The sequence below is a fragment of the Cotesia glomerata genome, linkage group LG3, assembly GCF_020080835.1.
Source record: "Cotesia glomerata isolate CgM1 linkage group LG3, MPM_Cglom_v2.3, whole genome shotgun sequence".
NCBI classification, from domain to species: Eukaryota; Metazoa; Arthropoda; class Insecta; order Hymenoptera; family Braconidae; genus Cotesia; species Cotesia glomerata.
The window spans coordinates 11157714-11178650 of NC_058160.1; the positions used below are offsets into that span (position 1 = coordinate 11157714).

At 32.2% G+C, this 20937-nt stretch overlaps 1 protein-coding gene across 1 annotated transcript; it reads right to left on the reverse strand.

Moving 5' to 3' along the window:
• Window positions 1-594: 594 nt before the first annotated feature.
• LOC123261852 (probable serine/threonine-protein kinase DDB_G0267514) lies at window positions 595-3372 on the reverse strand. Its single transcript, XM_044723711.1, has 3 exons — window positions 2873-3372; window positions 2576-2682; window positions 595-2256 (listed from the first exon to the last, which is right to left on the reverse strand). Exons 1-3 carry the CDS (start codon window positions 3090-3092, stop codon window positions 727-729), a joined length of 1857 nt encoding a protein of 618 aa, XP_044579646.1. The 5' UTR covers window positions 3093-3372; the 3' UTR covers window positions 595-726.
• Between the last annotated feature and the right edge of the window lie 17565 nt (window positions 3373-20937).

Sequence of the window (20937 nt, forward strand, 5' to 3'; positions counted from 1 at the left end):
GATGTTTTTATAATAATTGGAAGGTTTTTAACAATAAAATGAAATATTAAATTATGGGAATGAAAGTGTATGAAATTTTATTTATTTTCCATTGCAGGGGATACATTAAAGTTAAATGACAACGTCGTCATGTTTACTGTGAGTAATACTTATTAAAGTGGTTACAAACTTTTGATAAATATAAAAAGTACTAAAAATAAAGAGCTTCATATGAAAAATACAGAAAATTAATATACTAGTAATAAAATATTTAATAGAACTTATTATTCCAGACAAATGCTTATAAATAATAGACTTGTTTTATGTTAATAATTTTTCACTAATGTACTGGAATATTTTTACTGTCCGTAAAAGAAGTCTTTTGCTTATTTCAAAACAGTCTTGAAAATCATGTAATTACTAAGCATTATATTAATCTCTTCTGAATTCTAAATATTCTACTCAGTATTGCAAAAATCACAAAAAAAAACGCTATCAACTTTTAGTTGAATTTTCAATATCAAATATTTTCTTATAAATATTAATAAACATTGTTACAGATGAACATGTATCAATAATAATGAAGTATTTATAACGTTAAATAGAATTGTAAATATCAACGTCATTATAACATTTCTATACTTTTGTCTTAGGTACAGTAGTTAAAAATAATATATTAAATACATTAAACATAAAAGCTTTGTAGCTACACCAATGAAATGTAGTCATTTAATATATTTATCGACTTTAAATAATATTTTGTAATTGAGACAATAAACGCTCAAACGTTTTAACCAATATTAATGCCGTTGGTCGCTTTGTTGGCTCATGATTGAAACAATCGCTTATAATTCCTTGTAAAACAGATGGTATATTTGTTAGATCCGGTTTCGATCCTTTCAATAATAATTCACGCAATGCGTGTGTTGTAAATTTAGGTTCGATAACCCAAACCTGTCTTTCACAAAAAAGCTCGACTAGGCAACATGCCATAGCCCATACATCAGTCGGCTTAATTGCTGGTAAATTTTGAACGATTATTTCGGGTGCCATAAACATAGGAGTGCCTCGAAAATTATGGCCAACGGTAGTGTTTAATGGAGATGAGGAATCAATGTCAGAGATCTTACTGAGGCCTAAATCACATAATTTAACCATCAGGTGCTCATTGACCAAAATGTTTTCAGGTTTAATATCTTTATGAATAATACTACAGGTTAATTCATGAAGATATGACACTGCTTGACATATTTGCAAACATATTTCATAATTTTCTTTTCTCTTCTGGGAGAATTCTACATTTTCAGGCCGATTGTTTATGAATTGTCGTAAGCTTTGACTTCTGAAGTACTCCATTACAATATACCAATATTTGTCTGCGCAACAAGCTGCCATAAGAGAAATGATATTAGGATGTCGAACAGTGTCCAACACCTTCAGTTCTCGTATAAGATATTTTTTGTCTTCAGGTACTGGAATTTTCTTTACAGCTACACTTGATCCGTTTCTATTCCACTTGCATAGAATGACACATCCAAATGCTCCTCGGCCCAAAATCTTATCCGAAAACTTTATTTCCTCCTCGTCTATGACTGGAACACTTAATTCCAGGAGCTGTATATTATCGTACGATTTGGACAGGTTTTTTGTAGATTCTGATTTACCATTAGAAGATGCAGATCGCTGGTTATAGGAACTTCCGTCGAGATATTGAACATCTGTGAAGACGTTTGAAGCAACACTTCTATTTTTAGAGGCAACAGCACTATCAATGTGTACAGATGATTTATTAGATGTTTGAGGATGTAAACGAAATTGTTTTGAAGTGACCGTGAAAACTGTTTTTTGCGACTGTGACTTACTTTTGTCTAAACTACCTCCAACGTTACACTGATTGTTAGAAGTTTTTTCCTGTAGAACTTTTCGTGGAGTTGACAATAGGCACAATCTCAATTGAGTGTTCGTCTTTTTAATTTTATGAGAAAAGTCCCAAAACGAACATTTCTGACCTCGTGCATCAGTAAATTCATCAATAATTTGTTCATCATTAGTGGCTAATTGAATAATACTGTTATCCAATGTATTTTTATTTTTAGAAGATCTCATAGCTGCAATCGCCAACTTCCGAATTTCTTGAAAAGAATAGTCTTTGTTCCGATCTAGTTCCATTGTACGAATGCCTCCATATGCTCCTCGCTGCTGTTGATAATTACCAGAACATGTTTTTTCCCTCCAAATCACTTCAACAGACTTTTTTTTTACTCTTCTCGGCGCTACCTGGAAATAAATATGTTATACCAGCAAAATTATTTATTATAAAAATATTTTCTTAACAAAGTTAAATCTGATTTTCAATAACATTTCTATCTCATAGACTTAAAAAAATAAGCTTTGAGCGCAAAATAATTTCTTTGCTAAAAGTTAATTAATTCATCATTATAAGTTATTTTATTTCAAAGACAAGATACATTCTTAATACAAAAAAATTTTCGTACAAGAAGTTTTTCTTTCTTTGCCATTAAAATTTATGAAAATGTACATATATATCTGTTATTTGTAACCATCTTTAATGTAATAATTTTAATACTTTACATACTGAAATTGGGGGTGAATCCTGCAACCTAAGATTTTTACCAGCATTGCCTTCGACTTCGTCAATGAGATCCTCTATTCTTCTTTTTCGAGCTCCACTGTGATTGCTTTCTATAAATAATGAATAAATTAAATTAATGAATAAAGCAGATCTAGACCTTTAGAGATCTTTAAATGCCATGTTTTACAGCTTATTTTTGAAGATAGGTATTTCATAGACTGCTAATTATTTCGTAATTTTTTCCATCATATTATATGTTTTTTAGAAATTTAGTTTACTTTCAACTTTTATATAACTCACCTTTCAAGCAATCAGCATAGTGAATTTGATATTCAGTCACACCCGGGACCAATTCAAATTCGTTGTTGCACAGTTGTATACCACATTTTTTGTTTTTGTCTAAATAGGTTAAGCTACTTGCACCCGGGAAATAAGATCTAATTGTTTGTAAAGTTATTTTGTTTCTTTTTGTCGGTAATTTGACGCTAAATTTTGCGTCTGAAACTTGGATTGAATCCATTTTTTTTTTTTTTAGCAGGGAAACTACTATACTGAAAATACACTCAAAAAAGCAAAAAAGCTTGTTTAAATTGTGTATCTTTCGAAGATCATGGTTATGTGTCGTCGATTTCAAAAGTATAATTCCACTTGGATATAAGTATATTTTGAATATTATTATTCACTATTCTATATTTTCCGAAAAAAAAAATGATATTTCACATATAAATACACTAAACAATTATTATTGTTTTTGAAATTTAAATAATTATCACGTATCTATTTCTTTAAACGATGTAGCAGCCATGATATTTTACTTGGAACTGTCACCTGACTCTCTGACTCTAGCATCTACAATTCAGTCACGCGGTCACGACGCGGCGCCATTTTTCCCCTATCTCAGATTCACCGGTTCACCAGTCCACTGGTTTAAAATAAACTAGTAATTTTTTCACGTGGTACACATGTCAAAAATAAACTTGAGGGGCACTACTTTCTTACAAGTCGGTGGTGAACCAACCAGGCTTCCGTAAGTATGTGCTGATAAAATTTAATAATTTCAACTAAATAAATTGTTATAAGTGAATATAAATTAATTAATACGGTAAAATTAATTATGACCCACTGTTATAATATACAAATTAGTGAAAAAAAGTATCATATAATTAAATAAAATTATACAACCTCAAAAAACCGTTCTGCTTACTGTAAACACATTCGGTAGTCTGGCGCTCCGTTTGCAACGGGATTTTTGAACGGAACTTGGCGCCAGATTCTACCGAATCTGTAGATCTACCGAATCTGTAGATAATGAGAAAGCTTCAAAAAACTCGTTGTAAGAAAAAAAAATTTTTCAAAAATTATTGAAAAAGTTAAATTAAGTTGAGGGTACTTAGTTATAATAATAATTGAGTTTGAAAAATCTAAATTTAAAAACAATAGTCAGTCATAGCAAATGTGGGTTATGTTGACGGCAACGCCGTACATGGTAGGTCACGCGGGAAATTTAAAGCTTCAATGAAATAGGTTAAAAGAAATATCAAATAGGTTAAGAAAATTATTATAAAATTGTTGTTATTTATTATAAAACATAACATAATTAAATAATCAATATTTTAATGCTTTAATATTTTAATAATTTTAATAGCATTACTTGTAAACATAATACACACGTACACATCACAAACACGAATAGAGCAGTCAACGCATGCGCAACCGCGATAAAATTTATTGCGTTGCCAAACTTTTTAAAAAATATTTAAAATTAAACTTATTATTTTATTCAAATTTAAAATAAATTATCAATTATTTGATAATAATGTAGTTATTTAATGCATAAAATATTATTTCAGTAAGCTAAATTTCATTAAATCACTAGTAAAAACTTGTTAAGTTTTCCGAAAGTACAGTCTCGAACAACATTAATCCTTCTCAAGTCACGTACTATAGTATAGCTATATATATGCATTGTGAGATGAAATTCAGTGGACGGACTGTACGTCCTATACTTCCTTAAGCGCTTGAGCGGAACCGCGTTTTTTTTTTTTTCATTAAAAAATTAATATTTCGTAAATTATTGGTCGTAGAAACCGCGTTTTTTGGCTCATTTTGTTCTGTATTTAATTTTCTAAATTTCAGCCGCAACATGTCTCAACTACTTTTACGTAGTTTCTGAGATATTTTAATTTAAAGCTCAACGCTAAAACGCTATTTTTTAAACAAAAAAAGCAACACTTCCCACATACACACAAACGTTCAAAATATATTTCTAAGTATTTAAAAAAAAATATCCAAAATAGGACCACTTTGTCGGCAAGTCTTCAACAAACCGCTTTTTTTCCAGGTCGACTGGACCAATAGAAACTTTTAGCCTTAATTAAAATTTAATTCAGTTGAAACAAGTTCCATAGTTATAGTGCTTTATATTTTTGGTTGAAAAAAATTTTATTATCCAAAAAATTTCATTGTCAATACATAAAATATTTTAGCTTACTAAAATTTCTTGTCAGTATTAGAAAATATTAAATTGAAAAAGAAAAAAATTTTCCGACAGTTTTAAAAAATTAAAACTTAAAAAAAAATTAAAATTAAAAATTAGCAGAAAAACTTTTTTACTGCATTAATAAATTAAAAGCTTTTTAAATTCAAGTTTTGCTAAAGAATAGGGACTTATATAATAAAATAAATATTCTTTTAAATAAATAATAATAACAATAAAAGCCCTTCTCAAGTCCAACTAATCATTTTCATTTATCACGGAAAACTTATATAAAATTTTCTTTTTAAGAGTTGTTATCTTTCCTTTAATCCAGTAATAACAATAACAATATAAATATTTTAAAATTTATAAGTTAGGAAAATTCATATTTGAATATTTGAAATTGTCAAAATGTTACCGTCGGTAAACAAGAATTTTTGATCAACTGATACTAAATATTTCTATCTTACCCGCTTGTCGGATTGAATCGCATGGAAACGAATTGAAAAACAATGCTCTCAAAAAAAGGATTTGTTTGGATTGAAACGGATAGAAAGTCGAATCCGTTTCTATCCGTTTCCGTTTGGTGGGGGCATATCTTGCTATGACCATATTAGCCCTGATCAGGTCATACCAAGTTTGATATGGCCAATTTTCATATAAGGCCTGATATGAACGGCCCATATCAGGTCTGATCAGAATATTTTTTTACGGGATGTGTTGTTTAATTTTTGTTTTCTAATTAAAGCTGCTAAATTTATACTTTATTATATTTTTTACTGATTTTATGAAGGTTAACGGTAATCGAACATACAAAAAACGCTCTTCATGTGATTTGTTTTGACAATAAATTTTGGATGGGAATAGTACGCCCATTTCTGTGAATTTCACATAAATCTTAATAAAATGAGCTTCAAGTAACATTTTATACTTTTTATTTTTCCATGTTTCTAGCTTTCCAATCAAGTTGGCCGTACGAAAATTCAAAAAGTTTAGTCTTCAGAAATCTATTTCCATTTCGGATAGTAAGTGGTCTTTTTTGAATTTAAGTCAATGATACGCAGGATATAATTTATCATCATTATCCACAGATTCGGTAGAATCTGGCGCCAAGTTCCGTTCAAATCCGTTGTAAACGGAGCGCCAGACTACCGACTGTGTTTACTGTAAGCAGAACGGTATTTCGAGGTTGCAAAATTTTATTTAATTATATGGTTCTCCTTTTTCCAAAATGATATATTATAAAAGTAATTTATACTTTATTTTACTGATATTAATTAATTATAATCAATTATAACACTTAATTCACTTAAAATTATTAAATTTTATCAGCACAAACTATAGTAAGCCCAGAAATTTCGATCCTGACTTTTTTTCGATGGGGAATATCAGTGCCACAGACTAGATAAAATAAAAATGTGTAGTAATCCTTCTTATAGACACGCAACTACAGTAAAAAAAAGTGATTCATAGCTTGCATCTATGGCCGCCAGGGTGCACTGGAATTACATCTACATAAACTGTAGCTTCAAGGGGATAGTTTGCAGTAAAAAATGCAGTCAACACGAGATTTAAGTTGTTATCAATTGTAAATTTTCATTATAATTACAAAAAATACTAAAACCCGAACAAAAACAGTTTCACTGTAAAAAAAGTCGCGCCAAGTCCACGTTCATAAGACTATTAGGAAAAAAAATTTTTTTTTTCTTTACAAAAAGATACAAAATAAAAAAATAAAAAAAATCCGAGTAACCGATATGATTGTTTATGATTTTCGGAAATTAAAAAAAATTTTTTTGTAAATTTAAAAATTAAAAAAAAATTTTAGAACGTACTTGGTGTGCGTCATTGTGTATTTCAATTTTTTTTAAAGTCCTAGTAAATAGATTTTACGAATTTCATTAAAAGTAAAATATTTTGCAACCGCGCACACTAAATACGTTCTAAAATTTTTTTTTAATTTTTAAATTTACAAAAAAATTTTTTTTAATTTCCGAAAATCATAAACAATCATATCGGTTACTCGGATTTTTTTATTTTTTTATTTTGTATCTTTTTGTAAAGAAAAAAAAAATTTTTTTTCCTAATAGTCTTATGAACGTGGACTTGGCGCGACTTTTTTTACAGTGAAACTGTTTTTGTTCGGATATACTATTGTTTACTATGACTGTGAATAAGCACGCATTCAAGCTTTCACTACATCTAGCGGTTTTCATAAAAAGCTCGTCTCATTTTTTCAGTGATAACACACCACGCCCTTTAGAGACATGTATTTCTGGTATAGAAGACTTTATTTTCCTATTTATTCTATACGAAAAAGCTTACTCATTTCAGAGATGTTGCAAAAGTGAAGGTTATTACAATAATCAACTTATCGTTTCGATTGTTTATTCTAGTGAGTAGCATTAGATGCCACATTATTGAGAAAATAAAGATTATTCCAAATTTTAAATAATGTAAAAGTTATTATGATTAAAGTCGACATAAATATTTTGTGAATAAAAATTATTGTAGCGCTCTCTCATTGATATGACACGACGCAGTGTGGTCGACTTCTTAACTAATATTGATTACATAACAGACTAAGTTTTTTCGACTGCATGCCTTCGTAGTGAGTCTACGCATATTTATTTCATACATGCGTTATGATTCTTCAATTAATCAGACAAGTGTAAAGCTTTTTAATCAGAACTGTTTTATTGATTACTACCAATGACAAAAAGCATTGAAATAAAAACTCTTATCGGAAAAACTTTTATTAAAAGATTTAATCTATTCAATAACTAATTTTTATCCGTCGCCAATTTCATAGATGTCTTCAGGATTATGCAAAATAATAACAAAGACTGGTGATCCTCAATTATTTATTAACACTAAGCAAGGTTTTTTCACATAAATGCATCGCAAATGAGAAGGTAAATATTGAATAATGCATTGTGCAAAAACATGTCATTTAAGTTAAAATCAAAAACAAATGGTACGTTTTCAATTTTTTTTTTATTCCATCATTATCCATTGACGTCATGATAATGATAATTATTTAGAAACAATGTATAAAATGTACATTCACTAATTTAGAAATTTATATACTAAAAAAAGTTATGGTATTATAAATTCCTTACTTAATTTATCATCATACAGTTATGAACAATTTGCAAATATTTGAAATTTTAGAATAAGTATAAAAATTGGTGACAAAACAATGCCAAAAAGTAATTTTTATGGATATATCATTCAATTTCAGATTTTATATTTCCTACTTCACGCAATATATAGACGTATAGAAAATATTCGATGCTACATTTCCTGTTAAAAAAGTTTTCGATAGTGTTTTTGTAAACATTGAAAAATAATTTATTTGTATTCAGAGATACTTTCCTAAAAATGTTTAATTTTCGAATTTGTATTAATTTAATGATTTTATCTTCGGCTATCCATAACATTTTTGAAAATTACTACAGTCAATCTTTCTTAAAAAGTTATTTCTCAGGAGAAAAATCTGGATATCGGTTGACCCTGCAGGGCATTCTTAGAACTTCCCGCTATATACGAGTTCAACACGCTCGAAAAAATTATTTATTCTGAAGTTTTGAGCTCTTCAAAAACACATCTGCTATACTCTTTTGAATTCAAAAATCTAGTGGTCTTGAAAGCATACTTTATTGAAAATTTTTAACGGTGATATTTTCCAATTGAATCAATTGTTTTTGAGGGGGCTTGCAGTATTCAACGTAATTTTTCAAAGAAAAAATAATTATATATTACCAACCAAACGAATCAACGTAAAGTTATCTTAAAAAAATACTTTTTTTGATTTATAATAAATTAAATATATCACGGTCGATTTGACCTATTTTCAAGTTTTGTAAATTTAACCGTGAATAACTTTTGACTGACAGAAAAGAGCTTATTTCTGGAAACTTTATGGTGAAGCTGATTATATTACCTTCAATTTGACCTATAACACTTATACTTTATGAAGATTTTTATTAATTTTATGGGCCATTCAAAAATTTTAAAATAATGAAAACTATTTTTCAAATGTCGTTTTTTTAGAATGACTTTTCAACAGCTTTACCGAACGATTTCAAAAACTTATCAGCTCTTAACATAAAAAAAAACTACGTCGATTGCCACCAGACTGGTCAAAATCGCTTGATTCGTTTGTGAGATATCGTTGACGAAGAAAATCTGGGAAACGGTTGACCCTAAAGGCCATCCCTGCAACTTTCCGCCAATTCCATACCTAAACACTTGAAATTGCACTTATGACGTTTCTAAGCTCTTCGAGCTCAAAGAAATAGCTTTTGTATGCTGTTGAGCTCTTCGAGCTCAAAAGTCTTGTCACAGGGTTTTTATTCCCTGTGTGCGTCCCTCCCTGCGCCTAAATTTGGCAACAGATCCACACTCGGTGTGTCTCTGAATTTATTATTTTATATTTATTTATTAATTTATTTATTGAATTTAATATTATTAGTATTATTTATATTCGAAATTTCTAATATTATGGTTATTAATTTAAGAATTAATTTTATCTTTATTTCAGACATTTATAATGAATTATTTATAATTTATTATTATTATTATTATTTGTGTGCATTGCCGTAAATCATTGTCATATAGTACCTAATTTTACTATGAGTGATAAATCATAGCCTTTACTCACACGGGTGAGGCCCTACAATATCGATCGCGAGCAAAGAGTTCATTGAATTAGGGAAAATGGCTAGAGAGGCCCTTGTTGTCGAACACGAGGCCTCAAACGGTTTACAGTGACAAAAATTGAGCAGACACGCGGTGGCCCGCTTGGTGTGAGGTATACACGCGGGACCTCCGCTATTGTAAGGAGTGTGGATTTGGTGCCTTGGGTTGAGTTTCCTTTTTGGTGAGTACTCACAAGTTGAGATCGATTAATATCCGCACACCGCTGTCTCCTGGCTTAGATAATTTATTCTTTTTTTGTTTAACTAAATTCACTATCGATTTATCGGGTCGATCCCGTAGCGAGTAAGGGTTATTTTAAGGGAATACTTGTACCTATCCCGAAAGCCTCGTGTGGGTCCCTGAAATGGCCAGCAATTACTAATCACAGTACTACACTTACATTAATCATTATTACGTTCGTAAATAAAATTGAAAGGCTAATATCTAAAATTATCGTTTATATTGGTTTAATTGTTTGAAATCTATTATATTTGTTCCATAAAGGATTTAATTTGTTATTTGGAAAGTAGATTTAGTTTTAAGTAATACCGTTTATAAATAAATAATTTATTGTTATTAAGATTTACCGATTAAACAATGATTTATTTTATGTAAGTTAGTTCCCGGATTCTTTTCCTATGACTCATCTTCCTAGTTCAATTCGTTAATATAAAATATTATTTTATAATTAATTATTTATTATTTCTAATTGTAAATTCTGTCTTGACCTTGACTTTAGTTACTTTAAGGTTTACCTTTTCATTCGCATTAGTTTAAATCGTTAATTGATCGTCCGGCGCGGCCCCTGGAGTTTTTATTATTTTTGGTAATTTTTGCATAAAAATTACCTGGGGTCCAAATGTGCACTAACCCAGCCTGAGGGGTTTCCGGGTTAATTTATTATATATTTAAAAGGGCGAGCGTAAAATACCCTACCCAGCCGATATCTCCGCCATCGGTCGAATTTAGTTAAATTTTGGGGAAAAGTATTGTTACAGTCTGATAGAAGTTTAATAAAATAGTATTTTTTGAATTTTCAAACTGCAATAATTTCTAAATAAATAAATCGATTTTCATGCGGTTGGCAGAATTCCACGCAGTTTTTTAGAATCTAGGATGTACTTTTGAACACAAACTGATTGAACTGGAAATCTTAGAGAAATTAAAAAAATTCACTTTTTCCGAATTATTTCGACAACGATAACTCACGAACCAATCAACCAATTTCCACGTTCTTGGTGGCGATCGACGTGATTTTTTGAGCTCTAATAATTATTTTATTTTGTCAAAAACGATCCGAAAAGAAATCTCGAAGTTATGTGAAAAATACACTTTTTTCGAAATTTTTCGTTTTCGATAACTCTCGAACTAATCAACCAATTTTGATGGGACTAATGGCAATCGACGTGGTTTTTCAAACTCAAGAGCTGATTAGTTTTCGGAATTGTTCGGTAAAGCCGTTTAGAAGTTATTCCAAAAAAACGATTTTTTGAAAATTTTATTTTTGAGATTTCTCAAAGTCTAGCAAACCGAATCGATTCAAATTTTCACGAAATTTAATGGCAAGTTTCCGATCCGATCGGCTGAGCCATTCAAAAGTTATAAGAGGTTTACATACATACACACACACACACACACACACACACACACACACACACACACACACACACACACACACACACACACATATATATATATATACATACAGCCGCACGGACACCATCGCGGGAATAGTCAGGGAAGCTTCCTGTGATCTTAAAACGTCGAGATCTGATGAAAACTCAATTTTCGCAAAACGGGGTGAAAGCAATAACTTTCCGATTTTTGAAAATTTTCAATTTTCTTAGCGGGAAGTTAAAAATCGAAAAAAGCGTTTTCTTTAAACAAATTCCGAAATTTTTTATCTGATCAATTCACAGTTTGAAATTCATCATAGAATTCAAAAAAACTGCATCGACTGTTGTCAACTACGTGATAATCGGTTAACTCATTTTAAAGTTATTGCGGATTGAAAATTTAAAAATTACATAAACATTTTTTACTCAACAAATTAAATAACATGAATAAAGAAAATCTCATATCACATGAAATCTACCTTCCATTTCGGATGAGGCCGAATGGCATTTTTTTTTTTAATTCTACAACATCTCTAGAATATTGTCCTAAAGTTTCAAATCGATCCGAATAATAGTTTTGGAGATACAGTTTTAAAAAATTGCGTGCTCAAGGCGCTGTGTTGTCACTCAAAACTTTAAACGCGTTTTTCTCAAAACTATGTTTTTAAAGACGGTTGTCAAGATTTCTCGAGAACTACTCAACCGATCTTGATGAAATTTTAGACAGTTCTTCAAGATATAATTTACAAGGTCTTGGACGAAGGATTTTTTTTAACTTTCCGCTAAAAAAATCTAAGATTTTAAAAAGTCAGGAGTTATTGGTTTTACCCCGTTTTGCAAAAATCGAGTTTTCATCAGATGTCGACGTTTTTAAGTTACAGGAAGCTTCCCTGACTACCCCTGCGAGGTTATCACTGTGTGTGTGTATGTATGTGTGTGTGTGTGTGTGTGTGTGTGTGTGTGTGTGTGTGTGTGTGTGTGTGTGTGTGTGTGTGTGTGTGTGTGTGTGTGTGCGTGCGTGTGTGTGTGTACGCACGTCGAGCTCAAAGAGACAGCTTTTCTATGCTTCGAGTTCAAAAGTCTGATAGAAGTTGGATAAAACACTATTTTTAACTTCTTGCCAAGAAAATTGAAGATTTTCGAAAAATCGGGAAGTTATTATTTTCACCCCGTTTTGCAAAAATTGAGGTTTCAACGGATCTCGACGTTTTGAAGCCCTAAGAAGCTTCCCTGACTACACTGAGAAAAAAGTATTTTAATAATCACAATACTTAGTATTTTGATAATCAAAATACCAAGTATTGTGATTATCAGAATATAAGTCAGTTCAAGACCTATACTCAGCGCAGTAAGCTAAAATATATGCGCTGTCACTGTCATCGACGTTTTAACACTTAACACGTTTTAACAGTCAGTTTATTTGATTTATGCACTGGTAAAAATAGAATTCAACTAACATTTATTATATTAGCTTGAAAAAAATTTATTATTACACTTTTGATTTTAATTTGAATTTGTTTTGTTAGCTTTATAAGTCAATTGATTTGTGCCAGTCAAGTGAAGTTATAAACATCTAATAGTCTGTTATATTGGTATATTGATAATCAGTATACTTAGGTATTGTGATAATCAGTATACTTATTGTGATAATCAAAATACCACGTATTCTTAGAAGCGCAATACCAAGTATTCTGATTATCAAAAAAAAATGTCCTTAGTAGCAAAATACTTTTTTCTCAGTGTATTTTTAGCTGAAAAATCTTATCAAAGTTCGATAAAACACGATTTTTTTAATTTTCAAACTACTATAACTTTTGAATGAACCAACCGATTTGCACATGGTTAAGGGCAATCGATGTAGTTTTTTAAGCTCTATAAATAATTCTGGACAAAAAAATTGATCTGATAAAAAATTTCGGAGTTATTACAAAAAAACACTTTTTTCGATTTTTTTTAGACAACGATATCTCACGAACGCATCAACCGATTCTGACGCTTTTGGTAGCGATCTATTCGGGTTTTCAAGGTTAAAAGCTGATTAGTTTTTGAGGTCGATCGGTTCAGCCAATTCGGAGATATTTTAAAAAAGTGAAAGAAAAACTTTTTATTTCACTTTTTTTGCAATTTCTCGAAATCTACTGGTCCGAATCGGTTCCAACTTACAGGAAATCTAAGTTTGGCGAAGACCTTTCGAATGACACCAACTGCGATCAAATCGGTCAGACCGTTCAGAAGTTATAAAAGGTTTACACACACACACACACACACACACACACACACACACACACACACACACACACACACACACACACACACACACAAACCAGTGGATGGATACAAACCAGTGGATGGATACAGTGAACCTACAACTGGCCAAGCAGAAGACCGAAGCAGTGCTTATTACCAGCCGAAAAGAAGTTGAAACAATTAAGATTAATGTCGGTGACCGAGAAATCACATCACAACCATTTATCCGTTATCTGGGAGTGATGCTGGATGCACGACTCAACTTCAAACAGCAGGTGGAACATGTCAGTGCCAAAGCGTCAGTAGTGAGGGCTAGTCTCGCACGGCTGATGCCTAACATCGGAGGCCCAATGCAGAGCAGGAGGCTACTATTGTCATCAGTAGTCACATCAGTGCTCACTTACGGAATATCCATTTGGGCTGATGCACTGGAAACCCAAGAATCATGGAGAAAAGCTGGACCAATATACCGACAGAGTGCCCTACGAGTAGCTAGTGCCTTCCGCACTCTATCAGAAGAAGCAGTGTGCGTCATTGCTGGAACCCTACCTCTTAGAGTTCTAGCAGAGGAAAGACGGGCCCTTTACCAACGAAAAAGGTCAACTGCACTGAGCCCGGAAGAACTTAGAATTGAAGAACGGCAAGAGAGCATAGGCCGATGGCAACTACAATGGGATGCTGCAGAGAAGGGTAGGTGGACGCACCGTCTCATACCTCGGGTCGACATTTGGCTTAACCGGAATCACGGTGAGGTCAATTACTATCTTACGCAGATGTTGTCGGGACATGGGTGTTTTCGAGAGTATCTACACCGCTTTAAGCACGATGACTCTTCGGAGTGCCCGTCCTGCCCAGGAGCTGCTGAAGACGCGGAGCACGTCTTCTTTGTATGTCCTCGTTTCGATCCACAGCGTGAAGAACTGGAGAGGATCCTGAACCAGAGAATGCAACCAGATTCACTAGTAGAAGCAATGTTGTCATCAGAAGCTGCCTGGAACGCTACCAACACGTTTGCAACAGAAGTCCTTAAAGACTTGCGTTCCACCGAAAGAAAAAGAGCAAATAGCAGAAGATAGAAGGAAGATAGTTAACACCTTAGCCACCAGAAGGAAGAGCAGTAGCTAGATCCTCCCTTCACGAAGTAATGCCTGACGGCGGTTTCCATGAGGGATTAGAGGAAAGAAGGAAAAGGGGTTTAGGGTTTAGTGGGTAGGGGCGTTAGTGTCGAGTTAGTATGACGCTGCGTCGAGTCGCCACATATCCAGGCCAAACAGCTATGCCTAGAATCCGTAAAAAGGATTCCCCCCCCTACAAAAAAAAAAAAAAAAAACACACACACACATACACACACACACATACATACACACACACATACACACACACATACATAGTGACACTCTCGCGGGAATAGTTAGGGAAGCTTCCTAGGACTTCAAAACGTCAAGATCTGATGAAAACTCAATTTTCGAAAAACGGGGTAAAACCAATAACTTCCCGATTTTTGAAAATTTTCAATTTTCTTAGCGGGAAGTTAAAAATTAGGAAAACGGTTGACCCTGGAGGCTATCCCTGCAACTTGCCGCTACTTTCGTAACTAAGCGCTGAAAATTGCACCCATTATGTTTATGAGCTCGAAGAGCTCAAAAATATAATTTTGATGTAGTTTTGAGCTCTCAAAAGTCTGATAGAAGTTTAATAAAACACTATTTCTTGAATTTTCAAACCGCAATAACTTTTGAATGAATGAACCGATTTTCACGCGGTTGGCGGCATTCGACGCAGTTTTTTCAAACAGAAATTGATAATACAGGAAGTTTCAGTGTAATTCGAAAAAAACACTTTTTTTCAATTTCTATCGTCAACGATAACTTACGAACGAATGAACCGATTTTGACCAGATTGGTGGCGATCGACGTGGTTTTTTTATGTTGAGAGCTGATAAGTTTTTGGAATTGATCGGTCGAGCCGTTTAAAAGTTATTCCAATAAAACCACTTTTGAAAAAATTTTTAATTTCCCGCTAAGAAAATTGAAAATTTTCAAAAATCGGGAAGTTATTGGTTTAACCCCGTTTTTTTGAAAATCGAATTTTCAACGGATGTTGACATGCTAACAAAATAAATGTTAAATTTACACATAAAAGTGTTAAATATTTAACACAAAAATTTTTAACACAATATTTTTTGACGCAATGACGCAAAATTTTTTACTGTGTATATTAGAGTGATTTATTTGGGACGGCTATGTATTTTTTTTTGCTCCATTAACATATGGTTCTCTGTAAAGTAAAAAAAAAATTCTTCAAGGTTTATTCGGTAATTATAATTTTATTGTTTTCTCTTAAAATTGAAGTTTTTTTTAATTAAAACGTATAGGAAATGAAAAATTATTTGTGTGTTCTACAATTTAACAGCCTTTGACACTGCTGCAATGGACCAAGGCGTAGCTTAAAATAATAACAGACACCTTGAAAGGGCTTATCGCCTATCGATATCAAGTGATATATTTTGGTATTTTAACGCTATCAAACTCAAACTTTTACTAAATAATCTTATTTTTCGCGTATTCAATAGAAAACAGTAAAAAATTTTATTTCATTGCGTCAAAATTCATCGTTAAAAATCATCGTTTTGGCATGGAAAATGAAAAAGTTCATGCTTATATAAGCCGAAATTTTTGATGAAAGTTGTACATTTAAAATTTATAAGGGGATAGAAACTGATACGCCATACGGAACAAATTAATTTTAAAAATAGAACTGCAGTCTATAGTTCGATAAAATTTTTCTTCCAGACTTAAAATATCATTTAAGGGAGTATTCTACTGTAGAGGCATGAATTTCGCCCGGTTTTAGAAGCGCTGTACGAAGGAAACAAAAAATATTTTTATAATCAATTTTTTTATCATTTGTTTATTGATGTTTTATGATTACATAAAAAAATTAAAATTGACAAAGTTATGAGCAGTCAAAGTGAGGGGTCAAAAAAAAGAGGGTGTCCTGGCGTGCATTATTCCAACCCTCCTGGTGATCTGAAACATAAAAAACAGACGGATTCTTAATTATTATAGATGCCGCTATCGTATAACCTTTGGATAAGTTAAAAAAAAATTTTTTTTTAAAATAGCGGCAGTTTGAAAAAAAAATTTTTTTTTTCATATTTTTCTAACTATTCCGAATTTTTTAAAAATACTAAATGAGAAGTTATAGTTTTGGGCAGGGTTCACGAGATGAAGCGACGTATAGAGAACATCCTTTTCAAATTTGAAGTAAATCAGTTCATTAGAACTCGAGATATCCTTACCACCAGCTCGAAAAAAGTAGTTCCAAGAAAAACGCGTTCAAAGTTTTGAGACAAGTTTTCGACAATTTTACTTGTAGAATGGTACAGAATACTTACATATTTTTAATCGGCGATTCCTGCTTCATATAAGAATCCTTCCTCTACTTCAAAATGCTCATTCTCCGATGTTCTCTTGTGAAGACGTGCAGTTCTACCCTCCTTTGACGCCTCTGAAGTCCGGAGTTCCCAGCGCTCGATACGCGCTTCGTCCCGTCTCGCTGCAAAAGCATTAGCTTCTGGGCCAATCGTGATTCCCATAACATCTTAGATTTTTAATATAGGTATAAAACCTTCATTAAAAATACTAACTGCGAAGAAAGTGGCAATTTCAATTGTCTTCGGTCCAGCGTGAATGTGCTTCGGAGCAAAAGTCCAAATTAACGAATTCAAAGATTCGTTATTATTTTGGGTTTTAGAACCCAAACATCGTTCCAATAAAGAATCAGCTGATAAACTTTCATAAATTGGTTTTATTACTTCCAAAACTTTGTCATTTAGAGGAGGATTTTTGTGGTCAAATTCGTCAATAGTGCCGTCTTCTATTGCCTTCTGATACTTGCACCAACTAGATGAACAATTGATGTGCTGAGGATTATCGTTAGTTGAAATTTTATGAAAGTAGGTTGCCCACATATCTCTCTTCATGTCTTCAACATAATCTGGATTTCGACGAATTGCCAAACCATAATATAAAGACAATTCATTGATAAGCTTATCAGTGAGTTTACCAACGCCTTTGCCACCAATACCTCTATTATCTTTTTTTGCTTTACGTAACCGTGAACCCATGCGTTTTTGAACATGCCCAACACACTCCTTTTTTTCTACTACCGGGTTATCATTGTAGGGGTTAATAGTTTCTATGTCCTTCAATTAAATATAGATTTAAAAGGAATACTATACAATAGAAAGGGACATAAGTAGGGACTCGGGAACGCCTACCGTCTTTTGTTAACTTGTAGCGGTCGAACCGGAACCGATGCCACGTCACTAAAACGGCTATAACTCATGAAATAATTGGAATTTTGAAAAATCCTTTTAATGACATATTTTTGAATATCTAAACTTTGAAAATATGAAAAAAAAAAATTTTCGATTTTTTCAAAATTCTACAGTAGAATACTCCCTTAAGAGGGCAAATCATGCATGAACAGTTCTTGTCAGCTGATATATGGAGTTTTAATCCTTATCTATTTTAGGCTAGATCAGACATGGTTAGACATGGACAGGTCTGATCAGGTCTGAGCGTATTTAACGCTTCAGACATGAACAAGCATGGACAGGTCCGATAAGGTCTGAGCATATTTAATGCTTCAGACATGAACAGGCTTGATCAGGTCTGAGCGTATTTAACACTTCAGACATGAACAGGCATGGACAGGTCTGATCAGGTCTGAGCATATTTAACGGTTCAGACATGAACAGTGTAACGTCCACGCTTTCAAAATATATATAATTATCTAATTAGTCCCCGGCTCGAAATTTGCTCGCCGGAGTCCAGGGTCATAAACGGGGATCACATTATCAATAACAAAATATAAACAAAACACTTCATTTTAAATAAATCAAAGAAAAAGGAAACCTCTTTATTGGCCTTATCATGTTAATAAACGATATAAACAATATAAGCAAATTAAACAATATAGACAATACATTAGAACACTCTTTTCACACATATTCGCGGTTCAAAATCATCAACACGGTTCAAAATCAAGAAACAATATAAGCAATATACACTAACGCAATAGAAACTTTCTATCCAAACATACACGACGGTATTCACGGTTCAAACTCAAAAACGCGGTCTACAAAATACTAACTAGTGTCCCAATAAACCCCCCCCCCCTCAGGGCGACTAGCCGTCATCCCTGTGGGGTCCTAAACTCTACTCTGAGAGCAAGTGGAGAGTATCCTCCTCGCTCCCACCTACACGGCTTATGATCACCTACCGTACCTCAGCTGAAGGCTCCAGCACGGGGAGTACGACACTTTCATCCGGTCGGTTCACGATACTTACCTGGGTCTAGGTCGGACTCCAGGTAGAGTATCCTCTAGAATTATTTGGTGAAGAGTATTCGTCCGAGTAATTCTCCCGAGAAAGAATTGCCTTTCCATGCCAAAATTTTGGACTTTATCATATTTAAAATTTTTACTTAAAGCGAACGAAATTGGAAATTTATCGCCATTTGTCCGGCGTCATCGAACGAGCATTTAAAAATAATTATTTATTATTTTAATCGTAATTTCCTTCATTTTCTATCCATTCGTCTCGCCAAATTCTAAGTTTTTATTTTCGAAACTCAATTCTTTATTATTTTAATCGTAATTTCCTTCATTTTCTATCCATTCGTTTCGTCAAATTCACAATTCTTTATTATTTTAATCGCAATTTCTTTCATTATATATCCATTCGTTGATTTTCCATACTAAATTGTCCTCGGGACTTATAAAATCTTCGCTTACCTAAATTATTTCTTACAAAATAATAATCGTCATTTCTTTCATTTTTTATCCATTCATCGCTTTCCCATACTAAATCTTGTTCGGAACTTAGAATAATTTTCCCAGTCTTTTAATTTCTTTTACAATTAATTTCTTTTGCTCGATTAATTCGCTCGGCTTCATAATAATTTCTCACACGCTTAATTTCTTAATTTAATCATACCTTCGGTAACAATAATATAATATTATTATCTAAATAAATACAATAATTAAATAATAATCGCCGCACTAATAACAATAATTGTTTCTATTAATTTTTAAGTAATTAATAAAAATAAACCAAAATACTCGAATAGAAAAAGTAAAATCTGGGTCATAACATCAGGCATGGACTGATCTGATCAGGCCTAATTTCAGGCCTGATCAGGTCGGATTTCAGGCCTGATCAGATATGAACAGGTCTGATCAGTCCTGATCATTTTTTCCCGGATAATTATCAATAATCATACTTACTTTGCTTTGAATTTGATATAGGAATAAGACTGGACGACATGTTTAAGCATGTAATCTGGTTTGCTTCTATAGGAGAATAAGAAAGTGTTGAAGAACAAGGTAATATGGTATCTTTTTTATAACTGTTATTAGCAGTATTGCTAATCAAATTTATAGCAACTGGTTCATTCAAAAAAGGAAGTCCTGGGGGAAATTCATAATTATCTGTCTCTAAAATTTAATGAAAAGAACGAGATGATGAACTTTGAGAGAAATTTTGAGTTTGAGTGTTCGAAATTAAGTTAGGTTGGACCAAAGATTGATTAGGGAATTTTTCACTTTGACTGTCAGTAAAACTCGCTCTTGCTCTACTGAGGATTGGTTTTGAATTTATTATTTTAGCCTTAATTTTTTTCTTATTTGAATTTTTTATTCCATCAATTAAATTTGAATTTTCTTTGATTTCTTTTTTTTTTTTAAAACATCAGATGAAAATATTTTTGTAGACTTATCAATTATCTCTCCTTTATCATGAACAGCAATTTTTTGTAACTCTTCTTGATTAGCTAGAAATAATTTAATAAATATTATAGTTATACTGAATAATATTATAACGGTTAGATGTATATCTTAAAAAAATTGATAAAAGAACTATTTTCTCAATATTTCGAGAGCAGAATATTAAAATTTTTATAATTTTGACAAAAATCATGGTAAGGCTAGTTAAGATTTATCAATCATTACATTATAAGCAAAACTATGTCAATATACTTACTGTTTATCGCTAATATTTTCATTTTAATTTTAGTTTCCTTTTTAGTTATTTCATCTTTCCAAATTAATTCTCCATCTGCACCAACAAACTTATATCTTTTTGGAACTTTTAAAAGTGGCACAATATCAGTTTTTTTCGATTCTACCCACCGAATAAGAGCCAACTTCTGGACCGATTCGAACCGATAGATTTTGAGAAATTTTAAGAAATCTCAAAAAAAATTTTTTTTGAAAGTGGTGTTTTTGGAATAACTTCTAAACGGCTTTATCGATC

Excerpts from the sequence above, each read along its gene's own strand:
- LOC123261852 (XM_044723711.1), bottom strand. The coding sequence starts at position 3,092 with ATGGATTCAATCCAAGTTTCAGACGCAAAATTTAGCGTCAAATTACCG. Across the intron at positions 2,683-2,872 it reads CTATGCTGATTGCTTGAAAG|AAAGCAATCACAGTGGAGCT; the intron begins GTGAGTTATATA and ends CATTATTTATAG. Across the intron at positions 2,257-2,575 it reads AGGATTCACCCCCAATTTCA|GTAGCGCCGAGAAGAGTAAA; the intron begins GTATGTAAAGTA and ends ATTTATTTCCAG.